The sequence below is a fragment of the Penicillium verhagenii genome (assembly GCF_028828195.1).
Source record: "Penicillium verhagenii strain IBT 33310 chromosome Unknown utg000008l_segment0_segment0, whole genome shotgun sequence".
Classification (NCBI taxonomy): domain Eukaryota; kingdom Fungi; phylum Ascomycota; class Eurotiomycetes; order Eurotiales; family Aspergillaceae; genus Penicillium; species Penicillium verhagenii.
This window is the reverse complement of record NW_026643172.1, coordinates 2,080,876-2,100,743: the sequence shown is the minus strand read 5'-3', so window position 1 is coordinate 2,100,743 and position 19,868 is coordinate 2,080,876. Positions and strand designations below refer to the sequence as shown.

General features: G+C 47.4%; 7 protein-coding genes across 7 annotated transcripts; 4 read left to right on the top strand and 3 right to left on the bottom strand.

The window, feature by feature from the left end:
* Window positions 1-508: 508 nt before the first annotated feature.
* N7466_008773 (uncharacterized protein) lies at window positions 509-2,844 on the top strand (the record flags this gene model as incomplete). The annotated part of the gene is made up of 5 exons (XM_057168162.1): window positions 509-522; window positions 674-739; window positions 821-1,327; window positions 1,385-2,472; window positions 2,549-2,844. The coding sequence occupies 5 exons, from the start codon at window positions 509-511 to the stop codon at window positions 2,842-2,844; spliced, it is 1,971 nt and encodes a 656-aa protein (XP_057018793.1).
* A 1,597-nt stretch (window positions 2,845-4,441) lies between these two features.
* Window positions 4,442-5,150, bottom strand: N7466_008772 (protein SYS1; the record flags this gene model as incomplete). Its single annotated transcript, XM_057168161.1, has 2 exons — window positions 4,442-4,820; window positions 4,906-5,150. 2 exons carry the CDS (start codon window positions 5,148-5,150, stop codon window positions 4,442-4,444), a joined length of 624 nt encoding a protein of 207 aa, XP_057018792.1.
* Window positions 5,151-5,619: 469 nt separating this feature from the next.
* On the top strand, window positions 5,620-6,086 carry N7466_008771 (cytochrome c oxidase subunit 6B family protein; the record flags this gene model as incomplete). The annotated part of the gene is made up of 2 exons (XM_057168160.1): window positions 5,620-5,847; window positions 5,964-6,086. The coding sequence occupies 2 exons, from the start codon at window positions 5,620-5,622 to the stop codon at window positions 6,084-6,086; spliced, it is 351 nt and encodes a 116-aa protein (XP_057018791.1).
* Window positions 6,087-6,546: 460 nt separating this feature from the next.
* N7466_008770 (putative RNA-binding protein (Nab3)) lies at window positions 6,547-9,299 on the bottom strand (the record flags this gene model as incomplete). Its single annotated transcript, XM_057168159.1, has 4 exons — window positions 6,547-7,321; window positions 7,384-7,883; window positions 7,964-8,124; window positions 8,195-9,299. 4 exons carry the CDS (start codon window positions 9,297-9,299, stop codon window positions 6,547-6,549), a joined length of 2,541 nt encoding a protein of 846 aa, XP_057018790.1.
* Window positions 9,300-10,265: 966 nt separating this feature from the next.
* On the top strand, window positions 10,266-10,972 carry N7466_008769 (peptidyl-tRNA hydrolase domain protein; the record flags this gene model as incomplete). Its single annotated transcript, XM_057168158.1, has 3 exons — window positions 10,266-10,462; window positions 10,519-10,797; window positions 10,882-10,972. The coding sequence occupies 3 exons, from the start codon at window positions 10,266-10,268 to the stop codon at window positions 10,970-10,972; spliced, it is 567 nt and encodes a 188-aa protein (XP_057018789.1).
* Window positions 10,973-11,122: 150 nt separating this feature from the next.
* On the bottom strand, window positions 11,123-12,378 carry N7466_008768 (snoRNA-binding rRNA-processing protein UTP6; the record flags this gene model as incomplete). The annotated part of the gene is made up of 2 exons (XM_057168157.1): window positions 11,123-12,232; window positions 12,289-12,378. 2 exons carry the CDS (start codon window positions 12,376-12,378, stop codon window positions 11,123-11,125), a joined length of 1,200 nt encoding a protein of 399 aa, XP_057018788.1.
* Window positions 12,379-12,667: 289 nt separating this feature from the next.
* On the top strand, window positions 12,668-15,846 carry N7466_008767 (uncharacterized protein; the record flags this gene model as incomplete). Its single annotated transcript, XM_057168156.1, has 6 exons — window positions 12,668-12,706; window positions 12,764-13,310; window positions 13,365-13,491; window positions 13,590-13,628; window positions 13,685-15,626; window positions 15,688-15,846. The coding sequence occupies 6 exons, from the start codon at window positions 12,668-12,670 to the stop codon at window positions 15,844-15,846; spliced, it is 2,853 nt and encodes a 950-aa protein (XP_057018787.1).
* Window positions 15,847-19,868: the final 4,022 nt, after the last annotated feature.

Genomic DNA, 19,868 nt, shown 5'->3' with positions numbered 1-19,868 from the left:
ATTCAGAAAAAGAACCATGGATGTTAGGGCCAATTGGAAGTCTTGTGACGAGTCCGGGTGAAAAGTCCGCAGAGGCAAGCAGTGGCCTAGACCGCTCGTCCGCCAGTAGTAACTCCCTCGCTATCCGGTTAAACCAGCCGGCCAATCGGAACCTCGGAGCGACAATGTCGAAGTATGGAACTTTGCTCTTTCTTTTCAACGCAGTAATAGAGACTATTCATTTTATTCATTTCAGCCTTCAGGACCTAGAAGAATCCAAATCTTAAATTCCTATGGCTAAATTACCCATTGGCTCGTTACATTCTGCAGTACCTCCATGATCCTTACATAGCCCTATTGGATTTATGTATAAGATAGCCACTATGGAACATTCAAGCCACCATCCCATAGAATTTCTGACACACCGACGTGACTCCCCAGATCACATCTATAGAGCTCATTTCAAAAGGCTAAGCCTTACCCTTTAATTGACCATCTGTTCACATACCGAATCTGCAGGCCTAGCGCAATGCTTTACAGCAGGTACGTGTCCAATCTATACAAGGATGCCAAGAAATTGCAAGAGCTCCCAGCTAACTCAATCTCCTCCACTTTACGAACACAATAGCTCCCAAAAATTACCTCCCAACTCATTTGAAAGCTATCGGAGCCCCATCTTTGAACCTTTACCCAGTGGCCAACCCAATGAGTTCAAAATGGGCGAGTTCTTCCACAACACGGAGGAGGAATTATCACCAAGGTATGCATCCAACCAGGATATGTAACAATTCCAAGGTTCACTCCAGTTGAAGATAACTCTAGCTAATGCTTGCCGACGTAGTGATATGGCATTCTCAGTGTATAATATGACAGACGTCGATGGACCCCACTCGGCACTTTCCATCAACCACGAAGCCTCAAGATTACCACATGCCACCCAGGGCATTCCCATGACTCGATTTGATGGATTCCCCTTGATGAACCCAGATCCTTTCTCTACTCATCAGAGTAGTCGGAGAAACTCCCAGTACCAGGAGAGTGGCGACGATCAAGTCTCACCCAAGCAATCTTCCGAAGTTGAAAGCCTACATTCCATATCGGATGATCTTTCTAACTTCCAGCAAAAAGATATTTGGGGATCCGCATCTTATATGCCACGCTACGATCGTCCGTCCCTACCCGAAACAAAATTCTTTCCCGCTACAGGAGTACACCCTCCCGTGCCATTATTCCACCATACCTTGGCCTACGATACATTAGCTGGATCATCTGATGGTACTTGCCTCGGCGGATCCCTTGCAAATCTCATCACCGATGGAGGTGATATTGCATCCGAAGAGACTGAGTCGTAAGTTAATCAACTGCCGGAGATCAAAATCAACCTTACTAAAATGCCTGTCCTCAGATTTCGTTTCCGCACTATCCTCCAAGCCCCGACCGCGATGATCAATGAAGGCGGAGATCCACCTCTAAGCTACCTAAATAAAGGCCAAGTCTACTATCTCACCGTGCTGGACTCGACACCACCTCAGGCAATTGACAAGGCAGCAACATACCGAACCTTTGTTCGGGTCTCATTCGACCAAGGACAGGCAAGGTCCAACTCAGCCGCCTTCTGGCAACTATGGAAAGAAGGCCGAGGTGTACCTCAAGACCACCAGCAAGAAGAAACACCCTTTGCAGTCGAATATGTAGGCGGCGACAGCTTTCAATTCCAGGTCGAGCAGAAAAACTTTGATGGTTTCTGCGTCACTTGGAAAATGAATTCCGTCACCGGCTTCAATTCCTGCCACATACCACTCTGCTTCAATTTTCTATCTACCGACTTTACACGATCGAAGGGAGTAAGAGGAAGCCCTGTTCGACTCTGCTCCAAGACAGAAGAACTGGCTACATTCGGTGACCCTGTCATTTCTCCTGAGCCGGAAGTTTGTTTCTGCAAAGTCCAAGTTTTCAGAGACCACGGTGCCGAAAGAAAGCTTTCCAATGACCACAGCAATTTGATGAGAGGCATCGAGAAGCTGAAACATCGGATTTCGAACGCGGAATTAGGATGGTCCTCAAGAAAGCGCAAACGTGGCAGGCCGGTTGCGAAAAACCTGAAAAAATTGCGACAAGATGATGTATCAGAGCAACTGAACCAGGCCGGTCTAAGATCTAAATTGTTCGGACTTGAGAAAATGGCGCTCTCTTCTCACTCCAGGACGGTCTTAGCACTCCGCGGCGATAAGGAGGATGATCCAGATCTACACCCAATCCATCTACCGGAAGATGGCATTGGAAGCAAGACGGTACTTTTCAAGAATGGCATGGATACATCCACGAGAATGGACGAATGGGAGATTGTGACGCCACCTAACTCCAACCATTCCGATACGGAGACTACGGCTATCCCACAGATGGTAGCTGATGACGACTTATCCCCCGATTTCATCAAAGTGAATCGCATTGATTTTTACGACCAAGGACTCACGAGTCGACATCGCAATTCAGGTATGTATTCCAATACTATATTTCGATGACCGCGCAAGTCTAAAAAAGAAAGAAGTTACCTTGCTAACACAATTAGTGGCGTGTTTTTATATCAGACTCCTGGAAGACGATCTCCAAGAATATTACCGCGCGATTTATCTATCAGAACGCACAATCGAAGAGCTCGCAAAGAAAATCTCCGAAAAATACGATATTGAATCCCTCGACTTGTGCAACGTATTCCACATCAATGAAAAGAACTTGAAGATCATGGTCGATGACGATTTTGTGAACCAAATGCCAGAAGGACAGCACATGGAAATTGAGCTCCGTCGTGGAAAGACAAGTTCTGGCAACGGTGAAGATATCTGTGAAACGTGGTTACTCTATTAATGAGATTACATATAGTTATATTGATATTAGTGCCTGTGTAAGAATATTCAAGAATTTGACAGAATTTAAGCCTTGGTCAAATGTTTGTTTATCATTCACCAACATTTACTATGCACATACTACAAGTATACGAACCTTGGAAAAAGATTCCAAGGTCCTGAGGCTATGGCAGACTCCGTAAAACCTTGGAACTTCAAGTATGCCCCGTTCGTTTTAACCCTGGAATATTGCGCGTGTGGCGATGACTTCAAACCCTCGGAAATACAATACGAGGTCAAGCCTTGGGTTTGTGGTGGTTGGCACGCAACTGTATGTGGTAATGCACAATTATTCTGTCTGAGGTACCTACAATAGTATTCATAACATTTTTTTTTACTCTTCCGCTTCTCTGGCGTATGCGAACATTAAGGGCTTTCCAAAGAAACCCCCCGATAGTGAGTAGTTATGAAAGCATGGTGAGAGATTATTAGAACTTGATCGACTATACTGGACACCGAAATCTTTTGTTTGCAAAATTCCACAGGCAGTGATCGAGAAAATGAATATCTATTGTTTAGAAAGAGCTAAAATATGGCATTCTGGAATTTGGGAAGGAATCTGCAGCCCCCAGGGCGGAAATCAAAAAATGCGTATGGTACCACCCCACCAGTAATATCACTTCTGCTTTTTTGTTCAAAAGCCAACGTTCAGGTGTTGAAGACTCAAGAATAGACATTTAAGAATTATGGCATTGGAACATTCTTTTTGGGGTAGTGGTGGGGCCCTGAGAAGTATGGCAATAGGAAAGTAGGGCAAGGTAGGATTTCATCTTTCATCCGGAAAAAATACTGCGCGTAGCCTAACAAAATACGCACCTTTACCTAAAAGCTCTACCGTATGCCGTTTTCAGTTTTCCTGTTTTGAAAACTGAGCCATGAGCTTTGCATATATCAATGATCATGCTGTACAAATTCCAGCTTATATGAATATATAGATGGTGGTAGCTCAGGAGTGGATTTAAAATGAAATAAAGACATGCATCACACTGAAGGTAGTATAGGTGCATCCGTGGACCAATTCACACATGCGGTTGCACCTCCGTCCAGGAAACATATAGAACAAATCCGTTTTCAAATTACATATCAATTCTTTCGCATGTATGTTCATATCCAGATACATGTTTTGTACTAGCTACTTTGAGGGCTAGGGATAGTCAAAACTTAGAATTAGGGGCCATTTCAGAGAAGTCATTAATAGAAGTGTCATTTCAGAGAACGCTTGTCTCGAATATTAATAGAACATTTTGAACAACAGTATATTCAACAAGGGAAAAGAAAAGTATCCACCCCCTTCATCACCAAGAGAAACGCCATCTAAAGAAATGCAACCGTGGCGGGGTATACAAAAAGTGATAAGAATGCAACATTAGGCATCGGTAAGTCCAAGCACCAAGACCAAGAAGAGAAGAGAGAAGGAGAAGGAGAAGGAAACATTCAAAAGTTCATAGCCCACGGAACCAAGCCAGGGCATCCAAAAGGTAGACAAGCAAAATGAACGAAACAAGTAATGGAAGAAGAAAAAAGAGGACGAATGCGAAAAAGTGCACGATCACCCTGATTTATACAGCACGATCACCAGAGTGATTCATCTCATTCATCTCATACTCTTGTATACTCCGCTCCCTACCTCTTCCCTTCCCGAAGCTGGATTCCGCCTGCGCATCCTCAGACGCCTGCTGAGACGAGGACGCATCATTACTGCTGCCTCCGCCTCCGAGCCCGACGAAGCTAATGGGCTTGAGCTCGCGATGTTGACAAGCCCACATCCCAAGGAAAGTCATCATGCCCGCACTAGCAAATTGCAGGGCCCACCAGAGCAGGTTTGCGGGCAAGGAGCGCGTGTAGAGTGTTGTGGCGATAAGGTGGAGGAAGTGGATTGTGAAGGCGAAGTCGGGGACAAGCTTTGATCGAGAAACAAATAGGAGGAGGAAGATCACGCTGTAGATGGCATATGTTAGTTTGGTTTTATTTAGGCAATAGCTTTTGTCTCCGCCCAATATGGAAGAGACCGCTTGACGCTCACCTGATGATACAATTCAACATCCAGACCAGTCCCAGCATCCATCCGATAGTTGTGTCTCCTCTTAAGCTATCCCATCCAAAGACCAGGTCGAGTGAGAATGGCGCGCCGTATACTACCGTCGTGAATAGGATGAGGATTGTTGCGCAGACATAATAGGCCGCCTGGAGAAAGATGATCTTGCGGATGATTTTTAATGGCGGGAGGTCGGTTCGCGACCCCGCTGGAAGGCGCCGGCGCCCGGGCATCAACTAGGAGGTATGTGGGGAGACGGATTTCCCCCTCAGTGACCTTTTGTGTGGAAGACGAGTGTTCGGAGCGCGGCACAGTGGAGGGCGAAGTGAGCAGGCGGAGCGATTAATCGACAATAGCAAGTGGTATACAGTGCGGGGGCGATTCAGAGAAACAAGTGAAAAACTCCGGAGTATCGGCCAACAGAAAGGAAAATATGTAAAAGTCGTAAGGGGTGGTGTAGTTGGAAGGAAGATCGTGAAAGTTGTGGCAACGGTGGAAACTGGACAGCGTTGAGGCGGCCGAGGGATCAACAGTCTTGGCACCCGTAACAACGCCGCATCCGCAGCATTTCCGACTTCTCAAATCTACATCGAAGCTCTATCCGCCACCAACAATCCACCTTCTCGTCGCTAGAACCCTGCTTGGCACTCGTCGGCTCGATTATTATTTCCCGTATACCGTCTACAAATCACAACCGTCACTATGGGCTGGCTCCCTTGGTCTTCATCCTCCGACGCCAGCAAGGCCTCTGATGGTGGTCGCATCGCGCCGGACCGGACAAGTCGTGCACGCTGCTGGGAGGGTCGGGATTCTTTCTTTGCCTGTTTGGACCGGAATGATATCTTGGATGGAATCAAAGACGATAAGGCAGCTCGTCAGAAGTGCGCGAAGGAGGTGTTGGAGTTTGAGGCAGCTTGCTCCCAGACCTGGGTACGTATAGCTTTTATCGGAATGATTTTTTGGGTGTTGAAGTAGCTTTCTTAGGAGCTTGCTTATAACGAATGGGCTTCGGAGTTGAGAAGATACTAATGTGTTATTTCTTATAGGTCAAATACTTCAAGGAGAAGCGAGTGATGGAATACAACCGCGACAAGACAATCGAGCGGATCAAGAAGGAAGATGCGGACAAGATGAAGGAATTGAAGACTCAAGGCTGGAAGTCGAGTTAAATATTATCTCTACAGGATGCTTTCGTACTTGTACATTATGTACCATATCCACTCTTATCACGATCTCAATTTAACGCTCCATGTAACTCCAAATCATCATGAACACGGTCAAATTATATCCATCTTGCAATATACGCAAGATAGTCTCAAAATGGACAGGTGGTGGGATGAAACAAAAGGTACATAACGATTCCGACTGAAATACACCCCCGTTCAACCTAATATCTAGATACCTGCCCCGATAAATTCAATAAGACGCCCGTAATTGCAGTCGCTGGATATGTGCCAGCATGGGATGAAACCGGAAATGCCCCAAACATGAATGTAAAAAAAAAAATGAGAGCGAGAACGCCAAGCTCCAGTAATGAGAAGGGATACAAAGCACCAATACAGCAAGAAAAACAAATGAAGATGGAAACCCGAGCCCCGAACGTAAGTCACAGCGAGAAGATTCGTAATATTATTGTTTCCACTTGGCCAACTGGTTCATCAGGTTTTGTACATTAGAACCGACGGCCGGTTGACCCTGTGGCTGTTGACCACCGAGCCCCTTAGCTAGGATGGACAGCAAATGAGGATCGGAGATGACGGGCCCATTGGGGGGCTGTAGATGATATGGGGAAGGAAGTGGTTGTTGTGGGTGCTGCATGATCGGAGGTGGTCGAGCTGCATTGTTCAAGAGAGTGGCCAGATCGGCAGGAGGTGGAGGGTTGGGGGAAGCATATGGCGACTGAGTAGCCGAGACAGGCTGGGACTGAGGTGCCGGACGTTGGAGGGCCGACAGGAGATTTTGAAGGCTAGCTCCGTCCAGTGAGCCAATCAGGTTCGCAATGTTGGGGGGATTGGACAATGCGGGTAGGCCAGGGTGAGGCACCGGCACAGCCGGTGCAGGTAAAGGGGCCACCCCGAAAGCAGGATTGGGAGGGAAGGAGTTAAGGGGAGGGCCGCGTTGCATCGATTGAGCTTGATGAAACATGACCTCAGCCGCGATGTTCGGGTCAACCTCAGGGTAGTCACTGAAGCGAACACTTTTTGAACCTGGGGTTCGTTCGAAAATTTGAAGAGGAATTTTGCGAGAGAATTGATTGGGGCGAGAGAGCCTGACAACTGCCAGAACCCCTTCAACGTACTGGCGATGGACCGCCGCACCAAGAGGAATACGGGGACCGAGCACAAGGACATCTACTCGCAAGCCCCGATTGCGAAAGGCGTTTTCCACATGAAGCACGAAATTCCTAAAAAAAAAAAAAAGATTAGCATTGATGGGCGCTAGATTGATGTATAGTGGTGCTGGTACGTACCGGTCAATTTCCTCAAGAACGAGAACTTGGACCTCAGGTACGTCACGGGGGGCCCTTCGAGGAACCGGTAAGTCGGATTCTCCTTCGTAAGTGCCTCGAGGTCTGGGGCTCGGGCTGCGGTATCGCCGATCTCTGGAATAGGGGGACCGAGGAGACCGGGATCTAGGGGAGCGGGAACGCCGACGCTCACGGCGATCAAATCGCTCTGGCGTTCTATCCCGAGATCGATAACCGTCTCTGGGTCGAGGTCGGGGGGAAGGCGACCGTGCAGGTCGATAACCATCACGGCGGCGACTTGAAGGCTCATCCCGAAAATCGCTGAAGGGGATTCGGGGTTCATAAGACCGGTCATATCGATCACTAGGCGCACGTGGATTGGGTCGCGCGGGACCAGCCCGGCTGAATTCTGGTGATCTTGAACGTCGAGGAGGGGGCGCGCGAGATGGCTCCGCGGGCGCGGGACGGGAATTCCGCTGAGGTTTAGAAATCTCCAGGTCTAGGAATAATTAGGTCCCCAATTTCAACTTTCGAAGTATTCCAAAAAAAAAAAAACTCACGAATCTTTCTGCCTCGAACCACGGCCCCCTGTTCCACCTGTAATGCTGCATGACAAGAATCCGCCTCCAGGAATTGTATAAAACCGTAGGCTTGTTTGATGGAAATTTGGGCAAGCTTTCCGTATTGGTGAAAGATGTGGAACATATCTCGCTTGGTGACTCTTTCGGTGGGTAGATTGCCTAGGGGATTTTAAAAAAATAACAGTCAATGAAATGCCAACAGAGTCTGTGGTCGGAAAACATCACTCACCAACAAATAATCGAGATCCCATGGGAAATCGATCCCAGAGACCTTCTGTCACATAAATTCTTTCATCGTGGAGGAATTCATCGTATTTTTTCTGGACTTCTGGTCCCCATGGCGCATCATCATCCATTCCCTTAGTGAGCCGCCCTATCTGCCTCTCGATACGACTTTTCTTTGACGCCTGTGGAGCTTCCTGGGATGTTTGGGACTCTCCGCCCGATGAGGGAGTTTGGAAGTTGGCAATGGGTGGGGGAGGTATGGAGCCAGCACCCGGGGCGGTTCCTGGTGCTCCGCCCGGTGCCATGGACTGGGCATATGATTGGGCATTGTTACTGGGTTGCGTAGGATGGGCCGGGGGTGTGGCAAGGGCAGAAGGGTGTTGCTGGTATGTCCCTTCATAATTTGGGTTATATTCGGTCTGGGCAGAATGGTCTTGAAGGGGTTGCAAAGAGACGCCTTGGGTGTGGTGATGGTCGTCCTTGGGTGCTTGGTGGAGAGACGAGCTTCCCGCTAAGGGAGCAGCCCCGGAGGCCAAGTCTGAAGGTGGGATGTGAGAGAGGTTGTCCAACAAAGTCTGGAAATTGACACCGGTGGTGCTTGAACCTGTACGTCCTTGCCCATCATCTAGGTGCTCTGGCAATCGGGACAAATCGCCTGAGTTGCCGGCATTGTCTACTCCACTGGTAGTGGCGAAGGCTGGCTGGACCGGCACAACCGGAGGCGCATGGGTCTGGGCATGGGCGCTCTGGTTCACATTCACCTCTCCGGATTGCAAAGTAGATGGATAGGAATGGTAAAAGTCCGCCGAAACAGCCATATCATTCATCACAGGGTTCGCAGGGTTCCCTGGCTGAGCACCATGCAAGCTAGCTGAATCCTGGGTATGTGCTAGGCCACGCCCCTGTCCCTCCGCGAACCATCCATCTTCTCTCTGGGGTTGGAAATCTACCGCGCGTTCATAAGTTGAGGTATCGTTGAAGACAGGGTCCATTTGGTTTTGCAAAACGGGGATATTCGAAGGCTCCGGGATATGCAACGGTCGAGGGCTTTCCGGAGTCAGTGTCTTGCCGCGAAAATGAAGCGCTTCATCGGGGGAACTTGGCGTCATGTAGACTTGGGGGAGGCGGACGTTTCATCTACAAAACGGGGGGGAGGAATATAACAAAATAGAAAGTTGAGGAGGAGAATGGTGGTAATAATGACACAGTGAGATTTGTGAATTTTCGCGATCGCAAGCTAAGGTGGGGCGATGAGAAAAAAGGCTATGGGATTAGAGGGCGGTAAGGGTCCCCGATAGCCAGATACGGTAGGTAGATAGAGGTTTTGGTTTAGAAAAAAAAAGAAAAGAAGAAAAAAAAAGAGAAAAAGTGGAATCAAAATTTAGATTCACTATTCAGACTAAAATCACCCCACCAGACTTCTTTAAATACTTCTCAGCTGAGGAACACACAGTGGAATTGGGGAAATTGGAGGGAATTGCGCCTAAAGTTCTGGTAATGCAGTAATGCAGGTCATGCAGAAAATACTCTGTACGAGTTCATAAGAACCTCCTTTGTTTTCACTCGACTCATTATTACTGGTGGTTTTTTTTTTTTTCCTTACGCTACTTTACTTTCAAATGTATCTAGAATCCTTACATACTGCATAAATGCATATTTGGGGGGTTCCTTAATAAAATACCTTAACTTTAGAAACTATGTTTTTTTTTTTTACATTTCTTTAGTCTTTCATAGTTCTACTTTTTTTTGCATGGAACTACGACCTTAAATACACTAGTTCGTAAGTAAACGGAAAAAGTCAGAATAGGAGGGGCTAGACACTCCAGATCCTCGGAGTTAACTTACGAGGTTCTGGTTAGTCATAACTAGACAAGTTTCCCATTCACTTTTTTTCCTTGGTACAAGTCTATTCCTGTACTGGTCATATAAACACCTCGAGAATCCCCCGCAAACTTCCAAGTCTTTTTCGGCCTTTTGATATTACTTGTTTTTTTTTTTTTTTGGACTTTAGGATTTCTTTTTGAAAGCAAAGAAAACCCCTACATGCTAATTGTCCGGCACACCCGGTTCCGATGATGGGGCCGCGAGGCATTCGACTTTGGGTCAGAACGCCCTGGTTACGCCGGTTTGCTTCAACAAAGGGGTCATCTGACCAAGACTTTGAACTAGCGAGAAAGTGGCTGAAAACTTTGGACTCCCAAACCGTCCCCCGCCAGGTCGGTGAGCTGTCCTTTAGCCGGTCAAGCGGTCCAGGAGGCCAGAATGTCAACAAGTCGGTGCATATCGGTGCAATTCCGACTTTCTTAACCCTTCAAGTAATATCCGCAGGGCTAATAGTGGGGGCAGAGTCAACACAAAAGCAACCTTGAAGGTTCCTTTCGCAGCGCTCCTGCCTCTGGTTCCGCGTCTACTCCACCCCAAACTGCAGGCTTCACGTTTTGCCGCCGAGCGGTCCCAGGCCCTAGTCTTCCATTCGGATGAATCCCGGAAACAAGCTAGTAACGTGGACTCGTGTTTCGACAAGCTCCACCAACTGTTGGAGAGTTCCGCAAAGGCCGTAATTCCGGGCGAGACTTCCCCAGAACAAAAAGACCGCGTTCATAAACTGTAAGCTTCCCCCTCGTCCTGCAGGGGGGTGTGATCCGGTGATCTGACTCTTTCTCTCTCTTTTCCTTTCTCGCCCTTTTACAGTCAACGAGCTCAAAATGAGTCCCGTTTGAAGTCTAAGAAATTCCAAAGCGATAAAAAGAGTAATCGGCGGGGGAATAAGTATGATGATTGAATTCGACGGGAAATTGGCTAACATGATCCCCGTGCGAGAAAGAAAAGAAAAAAAACTTAATGTATATGCCTGGACACTTTTTTACTTCACATCCAACCAACGCCTCGCAAGTGCAAAAAGAGATCAAAAAATTTCCTTCAGATATACAGATCATGCCGACAGTGCTCGCTCGGCATTGCGCATTGTGGACACAATGACCATCTTCAATGAAGGATCCAGGTCCTCGGTCTCGCTTAGCGGTTTCAACCAGTTCACTACTTCCTGTGCAAGAGTGGCATTCAATGGCTGTGACTCCTTCAGGCGTGCCAGTGAGCTTCCCAAAGCACGGGGGAATTCTGGCGATGTGACCCGGACCCCTGTGGTTGGGAACTTGATATAGCAGATCAATGTCAGAGCGCTGGTGGGTTTGTGGGCCTGCATGTTCTCCACCACATGACCCAGAATCTTGGACAAACACGGAACGTCATCAAACTCCGACACCATCTTGTAGAATTCGGATGCAATCTGGTCGTCGTTCTTGAAGTGCTTCATGGCAGAGTCAAAGATGGCCAGTGGAATAGCACCACTGAGCGCCGGTGTCGCATTCAGAGTTTCAAGGGCCTGTTTGGCAGCCTCATCACTCTCATCACCCTGCGCTGCAGGGTTGATATCCTCCTCGGTGATCGCGGGCATCGCAATCATGTCGGCATCGTGATCCACCTCGGCGGACTCGACAGCCTTTGACCGTTTACTGGCGCTGGCTTCGTCCAATCCCAATATCCGTTGACGAGCTACCAACTTGGCGATGTAGATCAATTCCAACTTTGCATATTGAATCCATAACAGGCGTGCGCTCTTGCAGAACCGCAGACCGCGCTGCATGTAACTTCTTGCCTGAGACATATCCGCATGCTCATCCAGGGAGTATTTGGCAGCATAGATCCATAACTCCGCACTGGTGGGGTGGAATCGCAGAGCGTCGGTCAGAATGATGGCAAGCTTCTTGTAGGCCTTTTGCTTCCGGGTGTATTCGATGTATTGAATCCAGAGGTTAAGATCGCCGTGGAATCGGCGGGTTGCACGGTCGAGAACAAACAAAATCCGTCGCTGGCCGCTGTGTCCTGCGGAGCGAATTCCCATGCGCTTGGTGCGCTTCTTGCACAGGGTATCTAGGTTGATCTCGTATTCGACATATCGGACAAAGTCGACAGGCTTCGCGCCACGTGCATTCAGCTTGTGCTCGAAGTCGGATCGTTTCTTGATGATGGAAGTAATTTCATCCTAATCAAAGATTAGCAACAGTGACTTTTATGAACGCGCGTTTTGTCGTCACTCACTTTAGTGAAAAGTTTCTTCTTCTCAAACTCCTTCAGCTCTGGAACTGACTTTTCAAGAAAGTAGCGAGCCTTATCTGTTGCGGCGGACATGATTGCAGTTGGAACTTGAAGCTTACGAAAGGAAAAAAAAAGTTGCTCCGAACTTTTTGTCGATCCCGCATTTTTGACAAAGCACACGCTAAACCCAATCGGGTTAGATTCAGGACCCCAAGGCCACTCTGGAAGCAACACCAAACCGAGGATTCCGGTGTTTTCCTCAGGGGCCCTTACTCTCTATCATCTCTCTTTCTTGACATTCTTTTTTATTTCTTTCTTTGTTTCTCTTTCTTTTTAATCCTCCTCCTATATCCCCCCAGCGCAGGGTTCCATTTGCGCTACCATGGCTCCCAGATTCAAGGATGGAGATGCCGTGGTTGCTGTACGTCTTCTACACACGCGATAAGGTTTCTCAGCTCTGACACGAATCCCAATCCAGATCAACGGCAAATGGGTTACTTGGACTCACACGGTCTTCGCATACGCTGCCTTCTTCAGCGCCCTTATAGTCGGTGTTGCTTTGCATTATCAGAAGATCGTGCAAAATGAACACTACGGTTACCCCGACGAATGGTTTCCCTCCGTATCCGCGACAATTGGCGATCGATACCCCGAGCGTTCTTTCTTCCAAGTCTTCATTGCAATCACCTCCGGTCCCCGCTTCCTTCTCGTCTTCCTGTGGTATATCATCACCGCTCGTCCCAATTCGTCTCTCCCGAAGATCGTGGCCGGTGTGGGTGTCTTCCGAACCCTGACTTGCGGTGGATGGACCTATGTCACCTCAACTGATGATCACGATTGGCACGATATCTTTATGATCTCTTATTTGGTCGCCACTTTGCCGTGGACACTGGGCTGCCTTGCTTTGAGCCCCAACAACCGCCAAGCTGTCAAGTACCGTAAGATCATGGCCAGTTTGTTCTTTGGAACTCTGGTGCCATTGATCTACTATTTCATTCAGCACAAAGTCCACAAGGTTCCCGGTGGTAAGTTCCTCCAGCTTTTTTAATCCCGCGATAAATTATGCTGACCCATTCTAGCCTACACCCGGTACGCCTTCTTTGAGTGGTCTCTGATCTTGTTCGACGTTGGATTCGATGCCATTACGGTACTTGATTTCGAGGGCCTTGAATTGGTTATCCGCGATGTGAAGGGAGTTAGCAGAGGGTATGTACCGTGGCTTCCGAAATGACATCCACAAATGTATAGTGCATAAGTTATGTTGGTTATGAAACAAAGCACATTCTAAAACCTCCTCTTCTTAGGCAGTTGAAGACGACTGCGGACTCGGTCCTTGAAAAAGGGTGTGTACAATTCTTTAGTCTTTTCGCTCCATTCTTCGAAATTAACTAGTAATTAGGAAGGGTAAGCCTGTGAGCAACACCTTTGGCGAGGGTTTCTTCTGGACTGAAATCCTGGATGCCGCGGCCGATGTTTACAACGGCTTCGTTTTCTGGACTATTGTGACTGGCCTGCCCGTTCTTGTGTGGTACTTCCCTCTGTGGCACATGGGTATCTCTGGCTATGAGGTTGCCATTGTCGCTTGCATTTCTCCTCTGCTCTTCGCCATCCCGTCCTTGAGATCTGCTGCCACCAAGAACTTGCGCCTGCTTCACCTCCTGTCACTTACGGCCCTCGTGGCCTACAAATTCCAGGACCCTGCCAACCGACTGTTCGTCACCGCTTTTGCTCTGTCGACCACATGTGCCGCTTGGGTTGCTAGCTTCTTCGCCGAGCGTGGAAATACCGCTCGTCTCGAGTCTCGCATCATGGCATGGGGCATTGGTTTGATCATGTCAACTGTTGCCAAGTTTGCCTGCACGACAAACAACCCACTTTGGCCTGTCATGCACAGCGAGAACGGCGGTTGGAACAAGATTGGCCTCTTCATTGCCATCTTTGCTGTCTTACGCTCCCAGAGGGGCTCCATCACCAGTGGAAGTGATTATCTGCCCGCTAGCGGCAAGAAGGGCTCATCTCTTCTGGCCGGTGTTGGTTTCGGAGGTCTTCTCTTCGCCATTGTCTCGCTTCTGACCGACTCAAGCACTATGATTTCATGGGTATGGGATGGATATCCCGTCCGTGGACCCATTGCTGTGCCTCACGGTGCTGTGACCATCTTCGCCATGGGTGCTGGTCTTGTTTATGGTATCTTCAACCCCGCAATCGCCGGCAGCTGGACCGCTTACGGCATCGGCTCCGTCGGTGCTGCTCTTTTGACCTACTATCACCACTGGACTGGATACTACGGTGCTCTTATCCTTGCTTTCTACATTATGGCTGTCGCCCCTGTCATGATCAAATCTGGCGTTCGTCACTCCCCGGCGAGCACCTTTGGTCTTGGATTTGTCCTGTACATCTTCCTGTTGCTCTTCCATGTCTGGGTTGTTGCCTATGCCTTCGTCCCTGGTGGTCCGCTCGTGCGCGAACGCACTGATTGGGTCATGATTACCACCATGCTCGCCATTGGTGCCGGTATTTTCTCTGCTGCCACTTCGAACTCTGGTCGCTCTCGTGCCCACAAACCCGTCAGCCCCAACAGCAAGAGACAGCGATCTTACTACATCTACGTCCTCGCCGCGTTGCAGCTTCTCTCGGTGTCTGTGGCTTACCTGCGTTTCCCCACTAACGACTACAAGCCCCACCACCCTGAGGAGAAGATTGTGACTGCTGGTATCTGGACCGTTCACTTCGGTCTGGATAACGACATGTGGGCATCAGAGCGTCGTATGCGTGATGTTCTTGGCGAACTCGAGCTGGATGTCGTTGGTTTCTTGGAATCAGACAACCAACGCATCATTATGGGTAACAAGGATGTCACCCAATACATTGCCGAGGATCTTGGTTACTACACCGATTTCGGCCCAGGACCTAACAAGCACACATGGGGTTCTGCTCTTCTTTCCAAGTTCCCCATTGTCAACTCGACTCACCACCTTCTTCCGTCTCCTGTGGGTGAGCTGGCTCCCGCAATCCACGCCACTCTGGATATGTATGGCGAGATGGTAGACATTGTTGTCTTCCACTCTGGCCAGGAGGAGGATCCTGAAGATCGCCGCCTTCAAAGCCAATACCTGTCCAAGTTGATGGGCTCATCTCCTCGTCCGCTCATCCTGTTGAGTTACCTGGTCACCAGGCCGCTCGAGGGTAACTACAACACCTACGTCAGCGACGTGAGCCAGATGAAGGATATCGACCCCACTGATTTGGACCGTTGGTGCGAGTATGTTCTCTTCAAGAAGATCCACCGCACCGGCTACGCCAGAATCAGTCGGGACACAATCACCGACACTGAGATCCAGGTAAGACCATTCTTTATTCATGATACCCAGCAAAACACATACTAATATGCTCATTGCACAGGTTGGCAAGTTCGTGGTTGGTGAACCTGAACCGGAGAATGAGATGCGCATCCCCGAGGAGATGGTGCCCGTTGGTCGCCGTTTCCCTGCCCTATTCCGTGGAGAGGGTGTGCGTGGTCACCGGTACCATGTGTTCGATGAGCCCCGTTACTGGCAATAAGAGTAAGGGCTTGCTAGTGGAATCTTAGATAAGTAACGCAGAAGGGAGGTTGTGGTCTGTGGTAGATGCTATTCGCTACGATTCTTTCTTGTGATATCCTCCTCTTTCGTCAAAATATAACCCTTTTTGTGGCTAAACCCAAACTTATTAACCTTGGAAATTAAATGTTTTTTTTTCATTATTCATGATCATTTATATCCTCCATTGTGGAATGTTATATCCTCCTGTCGCATTAGGTTTCTGTCTACAGTACTACCAAGTCTATCACAAAATGGTTTGAAATTTGTGAGCACTGATGAAGGCCTCACTCTTTTTCCTCAAAAACAACATGCCGGACTCCCCACACTGGACTATCAGGTGCACCCTGAGTCCTGACAGTCCATAGGGCAAGTGAGAGCAAGATAGTTTTCATCTGAAAATTTTTCATCCTAAAAATAAAAAAAAATCGCGCGTATCCTAGTAAAATCTAAACTTTCATCTTAAAGCTCCACCACGTCACGGGTTTTGATTTTCTTTTATTCACAACCTCAACATTGGCTTTGAATGGATCAATCTTTCTCCTGTAATAGTTCTAGCTAGTTTGATTTGTTCTTGGTAGTGTTGGGGTCCATTTCCAACCTTAGAATGGAGTTTTAATAAGGAGAGGGCAGTCTGTCTTTCTGTGCTGTCCATTGAACATGTAACTGATTGAAGACTTCTTGATATCTATATTCATTCAATCACAACAGTAGTATGTAGACAAAGCTCCTTATTATTGGAACTCTACCTTAAATCTTTACTTTTTCCTTTACTAATTTCTTTGTGAGTAGGGATTATGCATGCTATATGTATGTATGTGATACTAACTAACAATAGTATTGTAGTAGGAAGTATGAGCGGTATTTATTACGTACATAATGTACTGCTCATCAGTTGATTAACAGTCCATCCCCCTGGTATATAAAAGTTCTCTTTTGAACTAGACCTAACTTACCTTCTCCACCTTTGAAAACACCCTCAATTGGACCATTTGTCAATATCCAAATAGTTGATTACTTCTTCCAAGGTTACTTCTTACTATCCACCAAAAAGCTAGCCCAGTTCATTGAACAGCATCGATAACAATCAAAACAACTGCTTGCAGGATGAAGGCTTCACTCTCTATGATCTACATATCCCTCATCAGTTTTGCTGCTGCTGGTCCCATTCCCTATACAGCTTTCCAAGCAGGATGCGCGGTGGTTGTTATGGCATGCTATGCAGCAGCAGGTGCTACCTGGGGCGCGACTTTTGGGGCAAGTGCACCTGCTTCAGTACTGGTGTGTAATGCGGCCTTCGGAGGCTGCCAAAAGTGGCCGTTTTTGTTCTCTCATTGCCATCCCCCTGAGCCCGAAAAATAGATTAAAATGGGTTCAATACAGAATTGGCTTGGTAGATTGCAGATTGCGATATTTTTGCTTCTCATACTTCCGATCAATAGTCAAATTTGAAGGGAAGAAATTGCATTTTGATACCTATTTCACATCCTTAGATTTAATCTGATCAAGTACGGATAACAATGCATACAAGGATTAAGCAGTCATATACAACCTACATAGAAGTAGAAATTTGTCGGTTGCCTAGGTCAGGTGCAAGACTGAGGATGGACTTAGTATTCAATGTTTGGAATGGGCTAAGTTCACTACCAACGAGAAACCAATATTCAAACTCTGGATTACCGGCTAATACAATCGCGCCATGGTTGTCGGCAAAGATCATAACGGGTGGTTGGACCAGAGATGCAGCCTTGGAAGGCTCGAGTCCTGCTTCGAACTCTTGTAATAGAAGCAGAAGCCACTTGGACTCTTGAATGGCGTGCGCTCGAGCCATATACTCACTTTCAGTAGAACTGAGCGCAACGGCGGTCTGTTTGCGCGATTGTCACGATATGGTAGCGCCAGCGAGTTTGAACACGTAGCCAGATGTAGAGAGGCGGGCCTCAGCATGAGGTCCAGCCCAATCGGCGTCCGTAAATCCATGTAAGCGCATGTTCGATGCAACATTGGCGCTTGGATTGTGGTAGTGAAGACCTAGACCCTTTGAATTTTTCAGATAACGGAAGATCTTCTGCACTGCCGTCCGGTGTGCATCACCAGGGTTGCGTGCAAAGCGAGCGAGTTTGGAGGTCGCAAACGTAATGTCTGGACGTGTCATGAAATGTTTGAAGGGAAGATCAAGAGAAAACAATTGAATGTTATGACTGCCGTAAAGAGATACCGAGATACCTACTGGGTAATAAAGAGAAGAAAACACAGTAGAGACTGGAAGAAGTGAGACAGAATATAGAGGGGTAAATGGCCTCCCAAACCACAAAGAATTTTCCAGCTTGTGACCATTTTTGATCATAATGTTGTCGTGTCCAACCCACTTGACAAGGTACTCGCAGCGGGTTCCATTTCGTCGGGAGCTTCGAACTTGTTCAACCTCCCACTCCATTCCGCCGTCGACTTCGAGTGGTGGCGGCGGATCCTGAATTTGTCCAGACATCGCTTCAGTACAAGACTAACCTTCTAGCAGTTAAAACAAAGCTGGGTAGTGGAATAAAGCCTAGGCTGTGCTCACCATGAAGTTCAGATTTCTGATACATTCTAACATACCCGACCGATTCATTACCTTCTAAAGAGGGGATTGTCACCCAGCTCTGAAAGTAGGTATTCATGGTCGCTTGCTCAATCAACCTCTTCCAAATCCGTCACTCATGATGCTGGATGGTTTCTATCACGTCGTAATCGTTTGCCAACTGACCCTCCGGGATGGTTATGTGGCCGACTTGAATGGAATGGTCGCTCGGTCAAGTATTCCCGAGGGCCCACGACAATTTCATGGCAAGGTCAGATCCAAATATTAGATGCTTGCCGATCATATAGAAACATAGGAGGCCGTGAAATTTGACTACCGGCGGCTCTTCTTGTGGAACACGAGATACTTTGATTGAGCCAGCAGTTTTCCATCCACTTGAGTAGTAGTATTTTCAAAGTCGCGTAGATTTGAGTCATACGCATGCATAGCATTCCGACGTCGTCTAAGTATTCTTACTTATCCCCATCGAAAGACCTCTTGAAATGATCGCTGTTCAAAGCGCAGAACTCTTCCTAATATCGGGGCTCCGTGATAGACGGTTCTGCAATTTTCCGTAGATGCTTAGTCAAGACAAGGGAAATTCGGTGTATTGGATATTCTTGGCCCCGGCAGTAGTTTCGGAGAAGCTGAGTTCTAATGACGGAATAATTGATGATACATATGTATGTGGGCTTTGAAATGTGTGACATGTGCAGAGTCGTGCGTGTAATATCGTTCGTCCGTAAAGTTTTGAGCGCGTTTTAACATTTTGTCATCACAAGACTTGGCATTCAGATGCAGAGTCTGTGCAGGAGGATTGATATGTTCCAAGGTTGAAGCAGATATGCCATATTCCACGCTCCACGAGCGCAATACTCGTCAATTGTAAGCTGTTGCGTTAGGATAATCAGTACGCTTGAAGTTTATGAATGTAGTCACTTGAGTGCTCAACATTGAACTGACATTAAGCAATCCCGATCGAGGGCTTCGAGATCTTTTTCGGATTTCTTAGCATGTAATGTGCCAAGTGGGGATATATAGATATAAATATAAATCATCATATTTCAGTTTTGAATACTGTAGGTATATGGAAAATTGAATGTTGATAAATAGTGTAATAGTGAACTGATTGGTGGAGAAGGTGAGTTCTGTCTAGTTCAAACAGCAAGGTTTATATACCAGGAGAATAGACTGCACATGTGCTGATCAACATTAGAATAAGAGCATATGTGTAAAAAATGTCGCTCACAATCAATTGATCACTGCATGTGTAATACTACCTACTATAGTTGACTTGGCATTTTACACTTATAATTAATATATAATACTTATGTATGTATTAACTACATTTAGAAGTCTACGGTCTTTGAGTGATGCACCTATTAATTGCATATGTGATTCACATGTGCATGACCCACATATACATATATATACTGGGCCTACAT